The sequence below is a fragment of the Ictidomys tridecemlineatus genome, chromosome 4, assembly GCF_052094955.1.
Source record: "Ictidomys tridecemlineatus isolate mIctTri1 chromosome 4, mIctTri1.hap1, whole genome shotgun sequence".
NCBI lineage: Eukaryota > Metazoa > Chordata > Mammalia > Rodentia > Sciuridae > Ictidomys > Ictidomys tridecemlineatus.
Window position 1 is genome coordinate 146,239,120 of NC_135480.1, and position 25,625 is coordinate 146,264,744.

A 25,625-nucleotide genomic window follows, 5' to 3' on the forward strand; every position below is an offset into this window, starting at 1 on the left:
CAAAGACCAGATCAAAGCTAATTGGACTTTGGGACAAATGAACTCATGACCTAGACCCTCATTAGTCATGATCTAACCAACCAAACTAGTGGACCATAGAAAATACATGCTGGCACTAGATATTTACTTTGAATCATTTCTGTGCTTAAATGGTTCCTATAATTTTAAAGTACCAAGTTTAGAGATGCTGTTTTTCTAATGTTTTGTGAATGAATAAATTCATTCAACTCACATTTACCTATCATATGGAGAATTCTAAGGTCAGTGGTAGGGTAGGTTTAAAAAGCACAAGACAATATTCAGAATTTATAATCACAAGGAGAACAGAAAATGTAAACAAATAACTAAAATACAAAACTGAACAGCAGTAATTAATGTCTATTGAGTGCTTACTATTTCTCAGATGGTACATAAAACACTTTTCAAAAGCTAATTATCTCCATTTTGCATATAAAAAGGGAAAGCACAAAGTCATGCTTTCATGAGTGGTAGAGTTAATCTTTCCACCCTGCTTTGGACTAGTACAAAACGAAGAAAGACTGTGACAGATAGTGCCCTTTTCCCTTGCCACCTTCTACCATACAGAAGTGAAATCTATAAACTTCTATTCTCAGATTTCCCTATAATCATTACTATATGTCATAAACAAGGAAAAATGGCAATTGACAAAGGAGTGGCCTCTAGTAGTGTTCAGAAAGCCATTTATTTCCTCTGATAAAATTACAATTGGCAGGCATTTCTTTTATTTGGTATGAACATTAACAGTAGTTTGGGGTTATAATAGACATTCTAAACCCATACTCCAAAAGGCCCTAGACCTACATCACCTATAGGTAAGAATATTCAGTGTGTCTAATATATGCCAAGAGTTACTGATTTCACCAGAGATACAGAAATTTATCAACTTTTTCTTAAGCTTCAACTACCTAAGTAAATGTAAATTGAATAACAAAATAAAAAGTTCCAATTCAGAGAGAGTTCTTCCTGGTACATGAAACATAAAAAAACAATCATCACAGTGTAATGCTGGAGGTCAAATCACCATACAGTATTGTCCTTTATAATGGAATGATAAGCTTATTGCAGAGGAGAGTGAAGGTCCATGCCACAAAAGTGGGAGAAGTGGGAGTCTCTAAAAATCACACCTCAGGGGTAAGAGGGGCTGGAAAGAACGAAGAATGAATAGAATACTATTTCATCAGAAGAAAAAAAATCTCCAAAAACAAGGACAAATGAAAGCAGAGTATTGGGGAAAATGCACAAAGTTGACTATATTAGGGACAGGTAGACGGTGAAGACAGGAGTAGTGGCTTTCTGAACACTACTACTCAGTTACCAAAAGTAGTAAGAAACAAAAGAGAGGTCAAAGAAATGCTTTGTTTCTGTTATATACCATTTATTTTGTACCCAGGCTCTGTGTTAAGCACATTAAATATATTTCTTCAAATTCTCAAAATAACTCAATAAGAGAAAACTATCTTCCCACTTCCATGAAATGAATAATAGAAAGGTTAGAACATTTAAGTACATTGTCCACAATAATAAAACTAATACTAGCTATATGAAGATTCTATGTTTTTAGTTATAATAATATGCAACCACAATTGACCTCTTCATGTCAGGCATAGAGCTTACAGGTTAACATCATGGAGATCAATGAAATCACTCAAGGAAAGAGTAGATCAGTAAGAATAAAGAAAGCAGAGTTATCACCCTGGCATATACCAAGTCTGAAGGGAAGGGAGCAGAAAAGTCAGTGAAAGATTAAATTCATTTTCAGGTAAATCCAGAAAGCCAAAAGTTGTAATCAAAACTCAAGTTGAAGACCATCATGATGACTTTTAATAACTTTTAGCCCCTTTATTTATAGAAACATTCTGACTCTTAATCCAAAGTAGTGGAAAATCTAATGAATTTGCAAATTTGCATTATTGTAAATGCAAAGGAGATAAGTTAGTGGGCAGACACAGACAGGAAAACAAAATTTACTCAGTAACAGGCACCTTTATATAGAATATCTAACTTAGTAAATGTACAAAGATTCACAAAACTTCTAATAGTTTCATACTAATTTACAGGTAAATACATACCCACAGAAACTCAACTTATATATAAAACAAAAATCATAGATTTCATAAAGTATTATTAAAATATATAAATTATTAACAAGAGGTATAAGTATTTCTCAACCTAGGGAAAACCATTAAAGGGCATAAAAAATTCAATAATTTCTAAAAATTCAATAATTAAATATTCTACTAGGGTTAAGTGAGAAGAAAATTAACACAGATACTTAATAGACAGATGAAAGCTCTAAACATCAGTTTAAGTTCAATAACTTTGTTCTAGTAAAAAAAAATAACTGTGAAAACAAGGAAACAATTTGGAAAGAGTGGGATGTGTTAGAAAGTAAACTATTTCTCTCTGAGTGAGGAAATTACAAAGACGCCCACATACAAACTTACATTGCCCCATTGGTATAGACAGTGTCACTTCCTTCCACATACTGCACCTGAGCTGGATAGACATGTTGTACCTGCTGCACAGTCTGTACCTGCTGTACCTGCAAAACAAATATTGGGATGTGGTGAGAAGCAGACATGATAGAAAGAACACACAGCAGGGCCAGGGATGTAGCTCAGTGGTAGAGCACTTGTACAGCATGCTCAAAGCCCTGGGTTTGATCCCTAGTACTCAGGTAGCGGGTAGGGGGAACACCAAAAAACAAGAGAGAATATATAGCTTTAGATTTACCTCAATAGTTTCTCTAGAGTATAGATCAACCTGTGAATGCTAACTTCAAGATAAGCCTGTGTTGGGTCAAGATCAAATAGAGCATCAATGCTAAATAAATTTTCTTGCAGGTATATATGGAATACACACTTTCACAGGCTTTCAGGTTTAAAATTCTGAAAGTTCCTATGTTGATGATTTATTCATGAAATGCCTTCCATTTTAGTTTTGAAAATAAAAGTAACTTAGTTTTTAATTAAAAACAAGTAATCACAGAAATTTTAAGCACTTAAACATTTGAAAAATACTTCAGTAAATCCAATATACTCATATTCTAAGGTAAATACCCACCACCATCAACAGTCTTCTCCTTTTAAACCCTCAGAGGATTATTTAAAAGCAATGCCAAATAATACATGATTTCACTGGTAAATATTCAAACTTGTTAGTCCATAACATCACATATTAAAAATTAACACTTAATATTATCGAAAATTTAGTCATTTTTCAAATTTCCCTAATTATTTCAATGACTCTGCAGTGTTGATTTCTTCAATTCAGAATCCAAACTAGGTATACATATTGCATTTGGTTGATATTTTGTTTCTATTTTTGGATCTAACAATTTTTCATTCTTTTTATTTCCTGCCTATTACCACTTATAGAAAATGTATCATCTACCTAAGTTTATGGCATTCCAGATTTAGCTAATAGCAGTCCTAAAGTGCCATTTCGTATGTTCCTTGCATTTCCTATATATCATATAAACTGGCAGTTAAAGTCTATAGTGTTGAACAGTTCCATTTTTAAAAAAAGTACACTTCCTATTGTATCATATCAGTTGGCATATAACTGGATGTCTTTCTGTCCTTAAGTTTGATTGATGGGGTTGTGTTTTGTTAGCTGGATTGGTGTATAATAAGGCTCCCTATCATGTTTTACCTGAAGACATTAATCCCCAAGGTATTACAATTAATAAAAATTTTAAACTTGTGGTAGTCCAATTCAGCTATTCTTTTTTCATTTACTACAGACTTTTTCAAACAAGAAATTTCTCTCATTAGTTACTTATTTTGAAATAAGGCTCTTGCAGGAATAAGACAAAGCAATATCCTACTATTTTTATTTTATAACAATGATGAAATCTTCCAGCCCTTCAAAGGTGACTAATGCAGTATTTTGTTTATATTGTTTTGTTTTTGCCCTTATGATTTGCAGCTTTTGACCATATTTTATGTTTTCATCCCTAACAAGTCTGTTTTTCTTGTTAAAATTCTCCCATCTCTGGTCAATGATAGCCTCTTCAAACTGGTCCCTAAGAAATGACCACAATATCTTTCTTAACACTGCTGCTTTCTGTTATGAAATGATATCCCAGCCTTCTGTTTTATATATTTTACCCCAGAACTAGAGTCATATATTTCTTCAAAAAGACTGGCATATCTTAGTGGAAAACTGTATTTAAAGACTGGACCTATGAATGGTGACCACAAGGATGCTTTGCATATTTCTACCTCTTTTCACTGGACTGAACTAGGAGATGCAAATATTTTTAGAAAAGAAAAAATATATATCACATTCTACTGATTTTTTTCAGTTTAATTACATGTATATATAAATTTAACAGACTGTGACATAATATGTGCACATATTTGCTTTATGCTAAAAATTTTGCTTCATGGAGATTTTAACATGACCACTTATTTACTTTACTATGAAATCTGACATAGCTTTAAAATAAAAATACAAATATTACTAAAATACCAAATACTGTAACTTTGTTCTCTTTTTCCCCCTTAACGTGTGATTCAAGGGTTATATAATAATGTTATGGCTTCTATCTGAAAAGTCCACTAAAGTTTCATGTATTGAAGGATTGATCCCTAGTGCAGCAAAGTTCAGAAGTGGAACTCCTAAGAAATAATTCTATCATGAGGGATCTGACCTCATCAGTTGATTAATCCATTGAGGTATTCATAATCTGATGGCATTACTGGGAGGTAGTGGAAACTGTAAGAGGTAGGATCTAGTTGAGGAAGTGGGTCACTGGGGGCATTTCCTAGAAGAACATATTTTGTTCTGGCCCCTTCTTCCCTACATCTGTCTGTCTCCCTCCACCCCTTTTCTCTCTCCTTCCTTCCCTCCCTCCCAACTTCCTACCTTCCCAGCTGCCATGAGATGAACAGTTTTACTCCACTAAATGTTTTTGCCTAGAAGCCAGCCAGTAATAACCTGAAACTTCTGAAACCATGAACCAAAATAAGTCTTTCTTTCTTTAATTTGTTTTTCTCAGGTATTTTGTCTCAGTAATGAAAAGGTGAGACATGGTATATCCCTAAGCTTTAGAATGTTTGGAACTAAGTCAACAACTTGCTATACAGTTAAATTTATTTGTTTAGCTTTCTTTTTATTTTTAGGATTTCCTGTATTTAGTTTTAATCCTATTTATCATTATGGGAAGTAGTTACATGTTTTCAAAATAAAAATTATAAAACAGGATCATATTTGGGTAAACAATCTTACTTCCAATCCTAAGTCTATCATACTTACTCCTTCTCCCTACAGGTAACCATTTTAATTAATTTGTGGTTTATCCTTTTCATTGCTTTTCTTTTCCTTTATGTCCTTTTGGAAAATAAGCAAATATGTATGAGTTTATGCATAAGTACCTATTTATGGATACATCTACACACATGTACACATGCTCACATACACACATACATATGTATGCATACACCTTATCGTATCACAAAAAGTAGCATACTATACACATGATTGTGAACCTTGCTTTTTCCTTAATTACAAGAATAAACCTGGAGATCATTACATGATAGTATATTGTGCCATAAAACAATATATTAATGCATTTCTTTTACCCACCTAGTTGTTAATTTGCCTGGCTACAAAATTCATAAGTAATAAAAAATATATTCATGAAAAATTTTAAAATTGTTTGTATGAAGACATATATATATATGTGTATATATTATATATATGCATTTATATACACACTAAGCAAAACTAAAAACAAATGTACATGTGGAATTTCACAAGAAAATTACTAATAGTTCCTGTTTCTATATTCTGCATATGAGAAAAAAAACTGACCCTTGATTTTCTAAGTCTGGCTTATTTCAGTCAGCATATTGTTCTCTAGTTCCATCCATTCAGCAGCAAATGACATAATTTCATTCTTTTTTATGGTTGAGTAAAGCTCCACTGTGTCTATACACCACATTTTCTTTATCCATTCATCTGTTGACAAGCACTTAGACTGGCTCCATAACTTGGCTATTGTGAATTGCACAATATGAACATTAGTATTCTTATATCACTGTAGCACGCTGATTTAAGTTCTTTTAGATAAATGACAGAGTAGGATAGCTGGGTCACATAGCAGTTCCATTCCTAGTCTTTTGAGGAATCTCCATACTGCTTCCAAAGTATAATTTGCAGTACCACCAACACTCATGAGTGTACGTTTTATCCCACATCCTTGCAGTTATTGTTATTTTCATTCTTGATGATTTCCCATTCTAATTGTACTGAGATAAAATTTCAGTGTAGTTTTGATGCACATTCCCCTGATTGCTAAGGAAGTTGAACATTTTTCATATATTTCTTGGTCAATTGTATTTCTTCTTTTAAGAAATGTATTTTTAGTATATTTGCCCATTTATTGATTGGGTAATTAGAAGGAAGAACAGTGGACTAGAAAAAGGAGATCAAAGGGGAAGGAGGAGAGATGGGAAATGGGAGAAAATGTGGAATGCAATTGATTAAACAATGCTATATGCATATACGAATATATCATAAGGAACTCTACTATGTATAACTCTAATTCACCAATTAAAAAACAATAAAAAAACAGAAGGAAAACCAATAGAATAAATGAAGAATATAAGGAGAGGAAGGTGGAAGGGGAGGGAAAGGGAAGTACTGAGGATTGAAATGAACAAATTTTGCTACATACATTTATGAATATACAAAAATGAACCCCACTAGCATGCATAACTGCAATGTCCTAATAAAAACATTTTTTAAGAAAAATATTAATAGTTATATAAAAGTGTTTATAGAAAATCTATATGGCATTGAGTTGGGTGATATTTCAGATATAATACCAAAGGAGTGACCCATAAAACAAAGAATTGATAAACTGAATTTCATTAAATTTCAAAACTTCTGCTATGTGAAAGATACTACGAAGAGAACAAAGAGGTAAGCCACAGAACAGAATAAAATATTTGCAAAAAATATACCTGATTAGGACTGGCATCCAAAATATATTAAGAATTCTTAAAACTCAACAATAAGAAAATAAACAACTTTGTTATCAAAAGCACCAAAATAAGAAAAAACACCAAAGAAAATGTACAGATGCCAAACAAACATGTGAAAACATGCTCTATATCATATGTGATCAGAAAAACAAAACAACAGTGAGATATCAAAATCCAGAATATCAAATTAGAATAGCCAAAATACATCAGGACAATGGCAGATGCTGATAAGGATATGGAAAAACAACAATTTTCATTGCTGGTGGGAATGTAAAATAATACACACTTTGGAAAGTATATTGAAAGTTTCTAACAAAACCAAACTTACTAATATAATCCTGTAATCATGCTCCCTTATATTTACAAAAGGAGTTGAAAACTTATGTCCACACACACACACATACACACACACACACACACACAAAAGGCACATGTTATAGTAGCTTTATTTATAATCACCAAAACAGGCTAGCTACTAAGTTTATCTTCAGTAGTTGAATGGATAAATAAACTGTAGAGCATTCAGAAAGTGGAATATCATTCAGCACTAAAAAGAAATGAGTTTCCAAGTCATGAAATGACATGGGTGCATATAATAAATGACAGGGGCCAATCTGCAAAGGCTACAAACAATATGATTCCAACTACATAATATTCTGAAAAAGGCAAAAAAATAAAATCAGCGACACAAAAGATCAGTGGTTTCCAGGAGTTAAGAGAAGGTAGGAATTAATAGGAGAACACACAGGATTTTTAGGGCAATGAAACTACCGTGGATGTTTCTATTATGGTAGACATGTTTCATTATTCATTTGTTCAAAATCATAGAATATGCAATACCAAGACTGAACTCTAATGTAAATTATGGATTGTGGGTGATAATGATATGGCAAAGTAGGTTCACCAATTTTAACAAATGTACCATACTGGTGAGAGATATTGATGGGAGAGGCTGTGTGCGTGTGGGAGTAAGGGGTATATGGAAAATCTCTGTATTCTCTCAATTTTGCTTTAATACTAAAACTGCTCTAGACAAATCTGTGTTTTATGAACTAAAAATATTTTTTAAATGTGTATATACACGTACATGTAAATATTCTATTTGAAAGAACAAGTATAAAAATGGATAGCATTTAAAAAACTGTGTAAATACTTATCATCTTAAGAGAAATCTTCCAAAAAATAGTTGAGGGCCAGCCATATTTGAAATAACAAAAAAAGAAAAACATTTGTGGGGTAAATAGCAACATAAACAGAGTTTAAAATCTTGAAGCACACCTGAATAAATACACTATATTTAATATCATATCCTGTATATAAATAGTCTTATAAATCAATAAGAAAAGAACTAAAACAGTAGAAAATGGAGTATATTATTAAACAGGTCACAAAATTTAAATTACAGATGAACAATAAATGTAGATTTTAGAAAGGCTCAGATCTTCAAATTAAAAGAAATATGTGCATGTATGAGTATGTCACAATAAACTCCACTATTATGTATAATTATAAAGAACTAATAAAACTATAATTTAAAAAGGAAAGTTACCTTTTACTCTAGAACCATAAAAATTACCAAAGGGATTATATCAACAATGGACAATTTCTTATGAAAACAGGCTTATGTATAGTACAGAATAATTATAAATATGGTCAATTTTGAAAGAAAATTTATGAAATAGCATGATATTTGATATATGAGTGAATTTCTTCTACAGGAAAATTTACCATCTGAAGAGTTGCTGTACAATATTATTTTTAAAAATATAGTTTATAAGAATAAAATGTCAAAAGAAAAATCTTAATGACCAGGAAAAGTAGAATCATTTAATAAATTACTATAAAACCATTCTGGAGAATACATGGTTGATGTTTTTTAAAAGACTGTATTTTAATAGCAAAATCTTTAAGATATATTCCCAAGTAAAAAAGTATGCTGCAGAACAATACTTTTAATGATTGAATTTGTGGTTATATATAAAAGTAAATATATTTACACACACAAGTGTAAGTCAAGTGTGTTTACATGTGTTTTTATCTACACACGTGTATGTATACACAAAGTTACTCAAAGGAGATTAGGATACACCCCAAACTTCTCAAAGTGGTTACTCTTAGTGACAAGAAAAGAAGGTAATGACTCTTATTCTCCATGTTTATATTGTTTTTAGATTATGTTTTAAAAATGAATTTATTAATTATATACCTAAGTTTAAAAAAAAAAACAGTATAGAGGGGCTGGGGTTATGGCTCAGCAGTAGAGTGCTCACCTCGCATGTGCAAATCCCTGGGTTCGATCCTCAGCATCACATAAAAATAAATAAAAATTATTGTGTACAACAACAAAAAAATAAATATTAAAAAAATTTAAAAACAATACACAGGACTTCCACTTCTGGCCACAGTGAGTAAATACTACTGGAAATGCCCTATGCACATAAGACAAACTGTAAAATGATGTTTTCAGTCATTCAACAAAAGGTGTCATAAGATTGTAATACCCATGAAAATGAAAACAAAGTACATCCTGCAATGATCCTGGCTTCTCACCTAGAAGCATTTTTCACACTGAGGTGAGGAGACAGAGAGCCTATAACTGGGGACGTCTAAGGCAGTTCCAATTTGAGGCAGTGTGAGAAATAGATACATAAATATACATAGAGATCCCCCTGAGTCTATTGTTAAATACTAAGTTACACATATGTAGATGCAGACAGTTCAAGGTCTAACCAGCCATAGTGAAGACTTTAGTGAACACATAGGGCATTCTATACACATGCTAGAAGAATCAAGTCTTAGTAATAGGACTAAACTAGCCCTGGAGTAAAAACTACCTTAGGCCTATCCTAACAAAGCCAAGAAACAAGCCTTGAAAAGATCAAGCTAAATTACAAGGAATTGAATGAACACTGTACAAAAAGTAGTTAGACACTTAATAATCACAATACCAGACATATAAAGAAGCAAGAAAAATGTGATATATCACTAGAAGAAAAAGAAATCAAGATTATGATACATATCAGCAACAAACCTAGAAATGACAAAAAGTAGTAGGCAGCCTCAAGAATAGCTAATGATAAGTAGATATAAACATAAAAATGATGAGAAAATAAAGAAAGAAGCTATGAAATAAAAAAAACAAGTACTATTTATTCAGCTGGAAAATATAACATCCGAAATGAATAATTCACTGGAAGTGAGCAGATTTTTATAATGAAGAAAAGACCAGTTGTCTGGAAAGCCCAACAATAAACATTATCTGTCATGAAGAACAAAGACAAAAAAGAAAAAACAGGGAATCAATGAATAATATCAAATAGTCTAACTTGTCATATAGGAGGAGTCCCAGACAGAGAAGTAATAGAAAACATATTTGAGGAAAAAATGGTAGAATTTCTTCCAAATTCAATTAAAACTATAATTGCAAAGATCTAAGAAGTTTAATGTACACTAATGTATAGACAAAAGAAATTAGCCTTATAAATAAATCGCTGAAAATCAGTAATAAAGAGGAAAAAATTAAAGCAGACAGAAAAAAAAGATCCCTAATTGACAGGACAAGAAATATTAGAATGACTGAACACTTCTCAGTCAAAAACAACATAAGCCTAAGACAACTAAATATATATTTTTTTTCTTTAAAGTAGTGAGAGAAAAAAAGGCAACCTAGATTTCTATAACGAATGAAATAACTTTAAAAATGAAGGGAAATCATTTTCTCTAGACCTAGAAATGCTTTTCCAACAAATATCTAACAAAGATAACGATAAAGTTATTTAGGATGAAGAAAAATAATATCAGATGGAAACTGGGCCTATTCACAAAAATGAAGGCCATCAGACATGCTTAATTTGTAGACAATTATAAAGGGACTTAAATTTTTTGTATAAAAGGTAACTGACTAAGTAAATCAAAAATAATATTATATAATGAGGTTTAGGACACATGTAGACGTGAAATGTATGTATGACAAAAACAACACACAAAAAAAAACAGAAAAAGAAATTGGAAAAATACATTTTGCAATATTCTGATATATTAACTGGTATAATATTAGTTAAACACAGACTGTGATAAATTAAATGTACATACTTAATCCTTGAATGAAGACAAAAAAAAATAGAGCCAATATTTGAGAAATTATATGAAGGAAGAAAGAAAGGAAATGAAAGGAGAATGGACAGGTTAAATAGAAAACAATAAGATGCTAAGATCCAATGCAAAATTCTATGAATAATTATATTTAATGTACAAAACTTAAATCCTGATTGTTGGAATGGGCAAGATGTGAGCTCCCACTATAATTCTACCTATCAAAACATTTAAAATTCACAGAAATAGGTTAATAATAAAAGGATATAAAGATATGAATCTTTCAAACACCAATCATAAGAAAAATTCAGCATTCTATTCTTACAATTGATAGGTATCAAAAGACAAAGAAAAGATGTAGAAATTATTAACCAACTCAACTTGAACAACTTTCACATGATGCTCCATGCAACAGATTAAACATTCTTCCTAGAACACACGAACATACATCATGAAAGCTCAAATGCTGAAAATAAATCCCAATTAATTTAAAAGGATTAAGACAATATAGCACATGCTCTCAGAAACCCCCAAAAATTGAAATCAAAGAAAATAAGATTTCAGAAAAATATAAGATGTATTTTTTAAATTAATATTTAATATAATCTATGATTCATAAAAGGAAAAGGGAAATTAGAAAAGCTTTTAAATTGAATGATTCTCAAAATATATGAAAATTTTCAGAGTATAGCTAGTTTTAAGAATCTAGAAAGTGAATAACAAATTGAATCTAAAATAAGTAGGAAGAAAGAAATAATAAAAAAACTCAGTGAAAGAGAAATCTAAAAAAAAAACAGAAAATGTAAATGAAATGATAAACACCAGGTACACTCATCAAAGAGAAAAAGATGACACATATTACAAATTCTATGGATGAAAGGGGGAAGCATCATTATTCATTTTAAGAGACATAAAGTAGACAACAAATGTCAATTAATTAAATAAATCATTTACACAAAATGGATAGAGTACTTAAAAGAAACAAATTATCAACATTTGCAAAAAAAAAAAAATCCCAACCCTAAATCACAAATATATAAAAACAAAGTTATTCCCAGAGATGAAACTCTAGGCTCAAATGGTTTCACTGATGAGTTTCTGCAAACATTTCAGATAGAGAAAAAAAATGCCAATCTAACACAATTTTTCAAAAATAGAGAATAAGGAAACATCTCCCAACTACTTTTATGAGGCAAGCCTAATCCTGAGACCCAAACTAGAAAGATAACATAAGAAAAGAAGACTGCAGATTAATTGCCTTCATAAAGTAAAAAATCTTTAACAAAATATATCTAATATAATAATACAGTTAAAAGTGGGGTTTAGCCCAAGAATATTAGAAACACCATGGATATAATTCACAATATTTGCAATAAAAAATTTAAAAAAACCTTTTCAATAAATGATGGGAAAGCACTTGACAAAATTCAACATTTATTCATGATTATCAATAAAAAACAAAACACACACAAATGCACTCTCAGTAAGTTAAACATAGAAGGAAACTCCCTCAATCTCTCAGGGCATCTATGAGAAAAAGTACAAATATCCTATTTAATAGAAGAATACAAATCTTTAGAATTTAAGAATACCTACTCTCTCTGCATAAATGCAACTCTTCTGTTTAAATTAGTGTTTCCTTATTGTACTTTAGATAAAAATAAAAAAAGTAATCAGACTAGGATACAAAAATCTTCTCATTAATAATGACTAAAACTTGATAGTTATTTTCCAACAGTCTCCCAATTCTATATAATCACCCATTAAACTTTTGCATATTAATTTTATCTTTTCGTGTTATGCTCATGTTGTTTTCTCCACATAAATTCTCTCACTAACCAATCCACTATTTCCTTCCAGGCCTGATCAAAATTTTATCTTCTTGGAGTGAGGGATGTGCTCAACAGTAGAGTGCTTATTTGACATGCATGTGGCACTAGATTCAATTCCCAGCATCATATTAAAGAAATTATCATTTTTCTACAAATTTTTTCTATAACTTCTTTTATCCTGTGAGAGAATATTCCTTTGTTTTTGCTCTTAGGACTCATTAAAACAAGTGGTAGCACATGGTTTAGTACTAATTTAGGTTCTCATATGGTTTCCTTTGTGGAGGCCAGTAGATCAAGGTAGAAAGACGTGTTAATTTGAAAGTAGGATAACTAGTTTTAAGTCCTTGTGAGATACTAGATGTGTGTATATTGGGACAATGAATTTATTTCTTTAAATCACACTTACTTTGTATAAAATAAAGATATCAAATCTATCCTAAAGGCTTTCTGTGAGGATTCAAAGCAATTAAGTAAAAAGCATACACAGTATAGGCCTATATGATAATTATAAAAAAAATCTTTAATAATTAGTACTATTGTCAAATACTTCAAAAACAATTTTATCTTTATGTCTGTGAAATTTCATCTTTGTATCCCACTTGGCTTCAGTCATACATATATACAATAAATGTTTATCAAGGATCTTAAGATGATGAGATTCTGTAATTAAAATAGAAATGAAACAGAAAATATCAAAAATCTTGGGAAAAAATGGATCAATACAGGCTAATTCGTCAAGGACAGCAACATATAAAGATGTAACTTGATTCTGTGGAGACTTTACAGTAGGATGTTAAAACAGGGCATAATTCTTCACATTATCTACAAGTTAAGGAAATGACAAAGTAAATGGAAAACCAAATTAAATAATAAAAATAATAAATTACAGCATATTTTGAAGATAATACACTTTTTACTATCTCCCAAGTATGCACAATTTTTCTATCAACCATTAAGAAAGTGGATAAAAGTTCCTTGAAACAATACAATTACAGTGAGAAATGGAATTAGACATAACTACTTGTAGTTTGTGCAGGTATTTCTTTTAAGAACATAATGATAGTGGAAGAAGTAAGAAATAAAAAAGGGGGCAAAAAGGAACAGAAAAAGATAGGAGGAAGAAAAAATGTATATATTCAAATTCTTCTAATAGTATAGATATATGTGTCGATATATATATATATATACATACACATACACACACACACACACACACACACACACACACACACACACACACGTCTAGTTTCACCAATTAGAAGATCCCTGAAAAATCTTATTTTTCTGTTTAGGGCTTATCATCTAATTTTGTTGATTTGTTTGTTTGGCAGTGGAGTTCTGCCTTTCTCAGTAAAGGTAGAATGGAAAGTCCTAGAAATTCTCCCTTCTATCCCAAATTAAAATCATTGAGGTCCAGGAAAAAGCTGTGTCCCCAGGGTCAGTCCATCCGGACTTACAGATCCGGTCATAGGATGGAAAAATAAAATGGCAGAATCCCAACCCATCACTATTCCACACAAACAACAACTACATTTTTTATATGTTAGCATACTGTGAAAAAAAATTATAAGTATATAATGATTACTTAATAATTAAATAATGCCCTGTACTTAACAAAGGAAATGCCCAATGAATATATGTAAAATTTGTAATATCCTATAAATGTGAACAAATACATATTTTTTTAAAAAATAATGAAATTAACAAGAAATTCTTATATTCCAAAGTAACCTGATGTGATCAAGTTTAATGTAACATTAAAAACTGCAGGTAAAATTATAAAATTGCATGCTATTTTCTCTTTCTAAAATAAGTGTGATTAAAATTGCTCAAATATTATTTGATATTCTTTTTATGTTAAACATTAATTTCTGTTCAAATATTTGCTAAATTGTTATGTATTACAACCTTATTTCCTATTGTAATTACAATTACCTTAGTGCAAAGAACTACTCAGGGTAAGCATCTCTAAAAGAGAAGGGAAACTAACATCCAGAAATCATTTCATTACCAGTTTCAATAACTTTATTTCCCATCCTCTTTGTGAAATCATAAACTGACATTTGCTGCTTGCACTATCCAGGCCATTACAGAAGAAGAACATGATGAAATAAATTCTATATAAAATTAATTATCTCTTAATTTCATTTCCTTTTCTAAAATGAAAAGCAAATAAACAAATATTTTTAGTATTTTTAATTTTAATAAATAGTGAAGTATACAAAATTTGAACTGCATAAAGATAGATAAAGGTGTAATTAGCAGAAATAATGAACAATCTCTGTTATTAACTATTCAATGAATGAAAGTGCACTGAACATATCAAGTTAAAAATGACCTTGGGCTAGTTTTTAAAAGGTTACCTGGTACATCAGAATGTTGGCAATAATGAGATCTAATTGTAATAACATTCTCTACCAGAAAGTTATCTATTTTGTCGACTGAAGGAAAAAAATATCCCCCCAATATAAATACATACAATAATATAATTATATTCATAATTTATATTCTTTATATTCATAAAGATTAGATAAGACACTTACCACTCTTGTAGTATTTAAATAAATGAAAGCATCTAGTTATTATTCAAATGTAGTATTACAAATGTATTTCCTTATTTTGTGTATATTTTTCATAATTTATATTATTTATAAAGGAAGTGAATACCAAAACAAATTACATACCACAGGAAAATGTGCTAGCTCACAGAATCAATTAGTACATTTTAAGGACAAATTTATACAATATGTTATTTTGGATGTGCTTCAAGAAAAATAATGAATCATACTTCAAAACAGAAATCCTTTTTACTAGTAAATGAAATAATTTATAATTGTTAAGCTCATTAGTCAGCTAAGACCCATTCTAGTATCATTGTAAAAAATTATTATGTCAAGCTCTTCATTATCCTTCCTTACACAAGAGCATTCCTCACACATTTAGTTGGCACCAAACATCTCAAACCTAAGTTCTCAGAAATCAAATGCTGCATTAAGATCACTTTACTAGATCTACAAAAGATATGAGAAAACTCTTAGCAGATTTAAAACATGGGATATTAGGAGTTATATTGGAGGCTGCTATGTAATTGACCAAATATGAATGAAGCAGGAAAAAATAAGGAGTCACATAACAGGTAATAATAAAAGGAAAGCAGCAAGAAAAGTAATCCATAGCAGCAGGAGAGTTAATTAGAAAAGCTGCCTTGTGAGAAAAGAGATTGAATAGAACTCGCTATTTCCGAATCAGTAAAACTGTAGGAACTGAAGGGATGTAGGAACAACAAATCAAGAAGTCAAGAAAGTACAATGTGGGTATGCTAGAAGAGAAGATATAAGAAAAGAAAAAGCACAGGGAAAACTGATTTGCCCATGAAGCAGGGGGTTATAAAAACATAAATCAAAAACTGAAAAACATTTTTTTCAGTTTTGGTAAAAATTAAAATTTTATACATCACAGATTATTTAATAAATCTTGACAAGAAAGAACCTACAAGTATTATGAATGTTCAAAAAAGTTGTAGGTAAAAGATGTTTATGTTTTATGACCACAGGATCACAGTGAATAACAACAACAAAAAGTTAAGTGACAGGATAGGCTGAAAGAAAAAAGTTACTTAAATTTTCACTGTATTTACTGAGGAAAAAGAAGTTTCCCTGGATCTTTAATATTAATTTATAGAATTCTTCCTAAGATATTTGCTATTAACTACAAAATCACTGTTAATCTTATAGAAATAGTAGCTCTTTTGTACCAAAAAATGTGATAAATATAAAAGATTGAAAATTAGTGTATTGGGGATGGGGATGTAGCTCAGTGATAGTGTGTTTCCTTACCATGTGCAAGGCTCAGGGTTCAATAACTAGCACTGCTAAAAATAAATAAATATATATATATATAATCTCAGTAACAAAATAGCATATTACTGTTAATTTAAATGACAGAATTCATCATATGTAGAAAATGGAATTGGTTTAATTACATTAAAAATTCATTCACTGGCCTTGTTTAAGATGACCTTATTACTTACAAACTATACAGCTTCTTCTGTTTTTCAGAAAACCTCAAATCTTTGGATAGAGTTTTCATGTAGCATACTTTAAATAAATGATGTGTCTAGCAGATTCAAATCCAACAAACATCACAAAGTTCCTCAATAGGGCTATGCTTAAACATGAATCTTAAGTTTTATAGAAATTATTTACTAAAATTCTGATTGCTTATAGGTAACTTGAAGATGTTAATAAGTGTAGTATTATTGTTACACTTGGACTTCAAGTAGAATCATGTGAAATCTAACATTTAATGGTAAGGTCCTGACTGGCTCCCTTGCACTTCTGTTCACCTAGGAAAGAGGGAAATCATATGGTAGTGAATTAGCTCAATAAATCACTCTTAACTGAATACCATCTATCTCCCCCCAAATTGACTCTCATCAAAGAGCAGAAGTCACTTGAAAGAGGTAAAGCAGGTTTTTAAAAGCAAGAGAGGAAATGTTTTGGGGAGCAGGAATGTAACTCAGGAAAATATTAATTTACAATGATTTCAATGACAAAACACAATGAATATTACACAAAATATTCAAACTTGTTTTTCTGAGTAAAAATGAACACAATAACAATTACTTCTTGTAAAGTGAATAACATTTCATCATGATTAAACAATGTCTTAATGTTATTTCCCTGGGGGCCAAGCCAAGCTGACCAATACCAAGAATCTAATACACTAAGTAATCATTTCTGGGGGAAATATACTATGAAATTCTCTGGTGACCAGAGAGAGCAAAGGAGCTAAATACATCATCAGCCTTACTGCAATATTAGGAAAGGCCTTCGGAACACAAGGCTTCTCTAGTCTTTCTAGTAATGAATAAAACTACAAACACATAAAATACCAATCAATGTAAACAGTATGTCAGAAGGTCTAACTCTTTGTAAAAGTTTTTAAAATCTAAACAATTAGAATACTCACTTTAAATGTAATTCTTGATGAGAGTACACAGACACAAATTCTATACTTGCTCCCAGTATCTACTGAAATGATGGCTATTTACAGAAGAGAGATATGGGTTCTTTTCTGGATAGAGTATTTGGGAATTAAGAGAATGAATTATTAAAAGTATGTTTTGGAAGCCAAAGCACTATATAGCAGACATAAATAGCAGATCTTCTTAGTCACATATTATTAAATTAATACTAATACTACTATCAATAGTGATATGTAAGGTTTTTTCACTTGATCTTTCCAAAAATCCTAAAGTGAAGTTAAGCTGGTAGGCATTTTTATCCCCATTATATAAATGATGATATAAGTACAAACAAGATAACCCAAAGATATGGTATGGTAAGTAACATATGACAAGAGACTTCAAATCTCTTAACTCCAATCCTAGATTTCTTACCACAATTATCAGTGTTTCCCAAAATATGAGATTAGTACAAAGGCAAGGCATTAAATAACAATGAGTCATACTAAGAACTTAATCCATTTTTAATTCTTTGTGAAATCATTCTTATATGTCAATAAAAAGTCTCAGTCTTTACCACCTCTAACATTTAATAATCTCCTATTTAAGGGCAAGTAAGTCTTTGTGTCAGGTCTTATTAAGTAAAAGCAGCTAGCCAAATCATATAAATATTATTTTTATGTTTATGCTATATCCATAATCAGAGATTCTCGTTTTTCATTTTAGGTAGAATTTTTTCATTTTAAATTATTCATTTAAGTAATTTTATAGAAAACTCAAGTATCAAAATTACCTTACAGTACACTTCTTAGATAAAGCAATACTTCAAGGCAGTTTGGAAAAGAGTAAACATTAAATACTATACTTATTTCATTGTATCAACAAGAAATTCATCTAAATCCCTGGGGAAAAAGTAAGTAGAAGCTATAATACTGCCATAATAAAGGTAATTTTAAAGTGAACCATTGGTATTTCACCCACTTTTTAAAAAGCAGCATCTTATGTTATTAATTCCAATATTTTTATAACAAGACATACATAAATATAGTTTCCTAAAAGATTCAGTGAAAAAAAATGTGATTATGTCTTTATTTATGCCCACTTGTTTCCTGCTACTCCAGTTTACAGAGATAATAATGAACCATAGGATCATATGCATTCCTCCAATCCCACACCAATAAATTCAACATCATGTGCATGTATGTTTCTGTACTACCCAGAAGGTTAACAGTAACTGCCAAATCAGACAAACCCATGTGTGTGATGCCTAAATTACACAAGAAGGAAGAGAAACAGGCCCTGATCCAGATGGTCACTTGGAGACCCTGGTAAGAGGCTCTATCAACTCATGGTTGTATCATTTTTATTTTATTTTATTTTATTTTATTTAGGGAAGAATTAAAATTTCTTCATTTTTTTCTTTTTTGTAAGGACAACATGATCTATGTAGAAAATGTGTCAAAAAATATACACATACATACATACACACACACACACACAAGTACTAATGGTTTAGCAAAGTCACAGAATCGAGGTCACTATGAAGAATCAATTCCATTTCTTTATATGAATAAAGAACATTTAGAACTGGAAATAATTAAGAATAACATCACAAAATAGGAAATACTGGGTAGTAAATAAAATACGTGCAAAATTTATACTTTAAAACAAAATATTATCAAGAGAAATTAGAAAAGATTTAAAATGAGAGCAATTTGTGGTTCAGTAACTTGATATGGTTAAAATGTATAAGTCTCTCAAATTAAATCTATAGTAGATCTTCTCCACCAGGCTTCTCAATTAGAATTAAGTCCTAATCTCTATAGCATTCATTACAGATGACTTAACATTTCTTCTGTGAATACAGAATAATACTAGCTATATACCAACCTTGAGGGAAATGACAAAATAGTTATTCTAATTATTTTCTGTAAGACATTCTGAAAAATGCTCAATTCCTCTTTCATAGAAACTAAGCTAAGAAATACTGATAGATCACCATGACAACACCTGATGACTTCTTTGTAGACATAAATTATAAGTAGATTTGTTTTAAATATTTATTTTTCAGTTGTTGTTGGACACGATATCTTTATTTTATTTATTTATTTTTATGTGGTGCTGGATCGAACTGAGGGCCTCAAATGTCCTAGGTGAGCACTCTATCATTGAGCCATAATCCCAGCCCTATAAGTGGATTTTTAAGATTTATATAGAAGTTCAAAGGCCTAAAGTAACTAAGACTTATCAAGAAATAGAAGAATACTTTCAGAGGGCTTTGTGCCACCCAGTTTGTATACTCACAATAAAACTTTAACAATCAAGATAGAGAAGTATTGGCATTAGGTTAGTTAAAATGATCAATGAAACAGAATAGAGCTAATCTCAAACAGTCCCATAAACATGTGGCAACTTTTCAACAAAGGTGCCATTATATTTCATTGGGAAATTATTTGAATTGTAAAGAAAATTAATCTTGACATTTCCACTATACTCTTGATGTAGCCTTGTAGGAGCTGAGAATTCACAGAGGCATACTGAGATCATAAATGACTCAGTTCAAAAATAATACACTTTTTCTCACAATCTACTCTACAGTGTATGCTACAGGGTCCAACCTAAGTATAAAAGGAAAAAAACACAGATAAGAATTTTGTGTCTTTGATTCTGTTACTTTTTTCTAGGAGAGCTACGTATGAACCACGTAAGATATAATGTGTTTCTTTCTATTACTTGCTTTTCTTCCCTTAACAATATATCTTAGAGCTCTTTTCAGGTTATAACCATGTGTAACTGCAGGTATATATATCCACAACTACTTTTCTCTAACTTCAGAGTACTCTAGAGTATAAAACATATTTAGCCAATTAAATATTAATGAACATTTAGGTTCCTTTATTCTCTATTATAAAAATTGCCATAAAGAAATAATACAGCTGTTTTTATTAAATACTCTTAAGGTAATGCTTCTTTCAATGTGTTTACTGGTGATTTTTTTCATGTTTTATTGATGAACAAACAATATGAAGAACTAATATTCATATGGTTTAATGATTAATCTATTGCATTGGTTAGTCTTTACTGATCTGTAGACTCTTATTAAACATAATTGATTTTTCTTCTCATAAGCTTCATGTCTTTTTATCATTGGGATTATTTATGATGTTTATTAACTATTTTATTTTGATTTTTAATACACTTATTTATTTGTTTTGAGACTATGGTTCCCTGGCTGCCCTCAAATTTGCCAACCTCGGGCCTCAGCCTCCCAGTAGCTGGGATAGCCATGCATTACCACAACTGGCTTCCACAACTGGATTATTAACCTTTATTTGGCAAAATATATCAAACTTTTTCCTTTAAGCCTGTGGTGTATTATGTTCTACATAAGTTGATCTCCTCTTCCTAAGATTAGGAAATAAGATTCTCTTGTTTTTGTTTCTACTAGAGGTTTATAGTTTTGTTTGTTTGTTTGTTTGGTACTGGGGATTGAACTCAGAGGGCACTCGACCACTGAACCACATCCCCAGCCCTATTTTTTTGCTGTATTTAAAGACATGGTCTCACTGAGTTGCTTAGCACCTCACCATTGCTGAGGCTGGCTTTGAACTCTCTCTCGATCCTCCTGCCTCAGCCTCCTAGGTCAATGGGATTACAGGCATCAGCCACCTCACCTGGCTTGAGGTTTATAGTTTTAACACTAATTAGCTCTATAGTCTATTGAGGATCTTAAGACAAAAGTGGAACTTCAGTTCCTTCTAAAAAGACACTTTCCCTAAGACCATTTATTCTACTATCCATTTTTTATTTGAAATGATACATTTATCATGAAAGAAATTATCTTTTAAAGAGGGATCTGCTTATTTATTCCTGATCTAATACCACTAAGTTTTTATTACTATGCATTTTTAGCATGTTTTGAGATTAGGCAGAATAAGTTTTCTTCTATCACCATTCTATTTTAGGAAATTTCATTGGCTATTTTTATGTATATTCTTTTCCAGAAACTTTGGAATCACCATTTCAATATTAAAGGAAACTCATCTAAGATTTTCAGTTTGATTATACTGAAATTACTCATTCATTTTAGAGGGAAATTCTCATTCCTTATAATACTCAGTCTTCCATCAAGAAATACAGTAGTCTCTCCATACATCCTTTGCAGCAAAATTAATTCTCATGTTAGACTTTAGGATTTCTTAATTGCCCTTCTTATGTGAGTTGTATGCTTCACCCCCGGGTCAGTGATCATGAGTGAGCTAATATGAAGATTGTTGGCAGATTTCAAAGTGATATGGTAGGGATAATTTTAAAAATGCTCCCCCCAAAGATTAAAAACTCTAATTCCTATATGAATAGGAATAGGAATATGATCTAAATATGATCAGAAATTCCTCCTATGATTGTGTTTTATGTCACAGAAAATCTTTTTAAAAATGAGTCCTGATCTAGCCCTATAAGCCCTTAAAAATGGAGGGTTTCTCTGGCTAATGGCAGAAAGGGAAATAGGAGAGCCAAAGCATGAGAAGTCTTCATTATTGCTTTGAAGATGGAGCAGCATTACTGTTGCTTTGAGCATGGAGGGACCACAGAAAAGATGAGAGTAGCCTCCAGAAGCAGAGAATAGATCAGAGCATACAGCAAGAAAACAAATCACAATCCTGTAATTGAAAGGAAGGAAATAAATTCTGCCAACAAACTGAATGAGTTTAGAGTAAATCCTTCTCAGGACTTCTAGGGCCTAGAGGAATAGACACATTAATTTGACTCTTGTGAGATATGGAACAGAGAACTCAGTCAAGACCATCCAGACTTATGAACTACAGAAACTATGAGATAATATCTGTGTTGTTTTCAGCTAAGATTTGCTGCAATTTGTTAGAAAGGAAGGGAAAACTAATCCAGAGAGGCTCCAAAGCAACTGTTACCAAACTGTATACCTCATGTGTTTTCCAGATTCCCCAGGGAAAAGAAAATACACTCCCAACCACTTTCCCCTTCTTCAATTTCACTGTTACTGAAATTCCCTCATCAAGACTAACAGACACAACAACCTGAATACTAAATTTCCTACTGTATTTTAAGGATTCAGTAAAGTGAAAAATACTTTTTCCTCATAAAGTTTGAACAGTAAAGGTAAAGATTTAAAACAAAAAATATATCAACAAAATATATCAAAGAACAAAAAGGCATCTGAATATCACTGAGTAAAATACCTAATAAAAATTTAGAACAATAACTATTATCAAACCCTCAAATCCAAAACTAATTTCACCATATATATGAGATAGAGTTAGTTCAGTATTTTATCCACATACTTGTAGTGACTATAATGTTTTAAGGTAATTCAAGCAATCTCAATTCTACTAGTATAAATTGCTTACTGCTGACCTTCTACCTCTAAGTGAAAAAAGTTAATTTACTATATAATACATTAAATTTTTTGAGATTTTTTCATATTCTAAGAAATACTTAATTATTCACATTCTGAAATCAGTTTGAAGAAATCTGTACTGACTTATAGCTGAATTATATAAATTTTAAAAAGACATAAATTGAAAAAGATATAAATTTAAAAAGATATTTTAAAGAAAATTTATAATTGTACAAGGTTTACAAGACTGGAAATGTTTCACCATTTTTTTTGTCTATATGCTTCTAAACTATTTGAAACCTTTTTAATAAAATTATTGCTTTTACCACTTGTATGTTTTTTTAAAGGAATAAGTAAGCTAAAGAAAGAAAAAAGTAGTAAATATGAAAGATAATGATTTCAGTTCCAAAAGGATTGAGAGAACAAAATTCCAAAATCGATGGTGGGAGATAGGAGGAGACAGAGGAAAGTACAAATATGAAAAAAGAATTGAAATAATTTAAAGATTAAAAAAATATATAAAACAGAATGATTACCTTCAATTATGGTTTGGATCTTAAATGTCCCCCCAAAGGCCCATCTATTGAAGGCTTGGTCACCCAGCCTGTGGCATACTGGGAGGTGGTGAAGCCTTTAGGAAGTGGGGCCTACTAGAAGGAAGTTAGGTCACTAGGGCATTCCCTTGAAGGGATTATTGGGACCCTGCATCCTTCCTCTCTCTTTCCTTCCCAGCCACCATGAGGTAGAAAGGTATCCTCCACCAAGTGCTTCCAACATGAAGTAATGCCTTACCACAGGCACAAAAGCAACAGAGCCAAATAACCACAATCTGAAACCTCTGATACCATGAGTCAAAAAAATCTTTCCTCCTTTAATGCTGATTATTTTCAGATATTTTGTCATAGCAATAGAAATCTAACACCTACTTATTCAAACACTGACATGAGAGTTGATGAAAAAGACACATTCACTCATTTCATTGACTAAAATAAATTTCAGAAGTTAATTCTCTTAAAATTGATTTTTGGAATTACTGACCAATACCATTCTTCTCAAAATTCTAATTTTGATAAAATTTTTAAAAATCATAGTGATAGATTTAGAAATCAGTGTCTTTCCTGAAGTTTTGATAGTTGGCATGTTAGTAAGAGATTTCATTTTTTAAAATTGATATTCTTTAATTTCTCCATGGTTTTTGACTCAGTAAAAAAATAGTTAAAAAAAAAAATATATATATATAAATATATATATATATATATATATATTTATATATATATATATATCTCCCCCAAGGTATCCCTCACATTGCTGGGGCCAGTTTCAGTTAAATGACAATTATCAAAACCGCCTGGCCACTAATTTCCACCTATCTGGCCAAATGTCTGGAACCTCACAAAAGAGAAAGATTCTTCTGAGTTAATGTTTTGCCCATTCCTGAACAAAGTGCTTTATAAAGTGAATTGGAAAGGGAGTTAACTTCCTTATTATGTCATCCATTTATAGCTTATTATAACTAGGTTCCCTCCAAAACAATGCCAGTTCTGATATGGATAAGAGAAAGATAAGCTGGATCCCTGAAGGCAGGGATGTATCTGACTCTTTTACTACTTATCACAATTCCTGGTGCAGAGTAAATCCTTAGTAAAGATTTGTCAAAGGAAAGAAGGCAGATTCAAACTGATTACAACAAACAGCTTTGTGCTATAAAGAAAAAAAAATCACACAGGCAGCAGATAGCACATCAAGGAAAAAGGATATAAAGAGAATTAAATTTTAGTGGCAGGAGCAAGAAAATTTCAGTTCTCATGCTATTCCCGTCTTGATCCATTTGGGCTGCTGTAACAAAGTATCATAAATTGTGTAGCTTATAAACAATAAAAATTTATTTTTCATAGTTCTGGGGGCTGGGAAGCCCAAGATTAAGGCAGATGTGAAATATGATGAGGGCCAGCTTTCTGGTTCATAAACCACAACTTCTTATTTTGTCCTTACATTGTGGAAAGGGAAAGGGGTCTCCCTTGGGCTTCTTTGATAAGGGTACTAATCCTACTCATGAGGGTTCCACACCTCATGGCCTAATCATATCCCAAATATCCTACCTCGTGGAGGTAAGGATTTCAACATATGAATTTTTCCCACAAATACAAACATTCAGATAGCAAAGTAGTTTTGTTTTTCCCGACTTCATGATGTTATTTAATAGCTCCACAGACAACTCTTTTATTTCAAATTCTTTTATAAGGTATGTGATTTTTTAAAAGAAAAATCCTATTAATATATAATCTGTGAATTAGAACAGTGCTTGCTCCTGAGACTGGGAGATGGAGAGGGTAGAAGCTGATTAA

General features: G+C 31.1%; 1 protein-coding gene across 12 annotated transcripts in view; it reads right to left on the reverse strand.

Moving 5' to 3' along the window:
- Rfx3 (regulatory factor X3) overlaps nucleotides 1–25,625 on the reverse strand; it is a 300,010-nt gene that overhangs the window by 120,103 nt on the left and 154,282 nt on the right. For all 12 annotated transcript variants that reach the window (XR_013438109.1, XR_013438110.1, XM_040285704.2 and 9 more), the window contains one exon: nucleotides 2,466–2,563. Coding sequence is in view for 10 of the 12 variants with exons in the window: in XM_040285704.2 (XP_040141638.1) it covers nucleotides 2,466–2,563 (98 nt within the window). In the remaining 2 variants the exon portion in view is untranslated. The remainder of the gene's footprint in view (nucleotides 1–2,465; nucleotides 2,564–25,625) is intronic.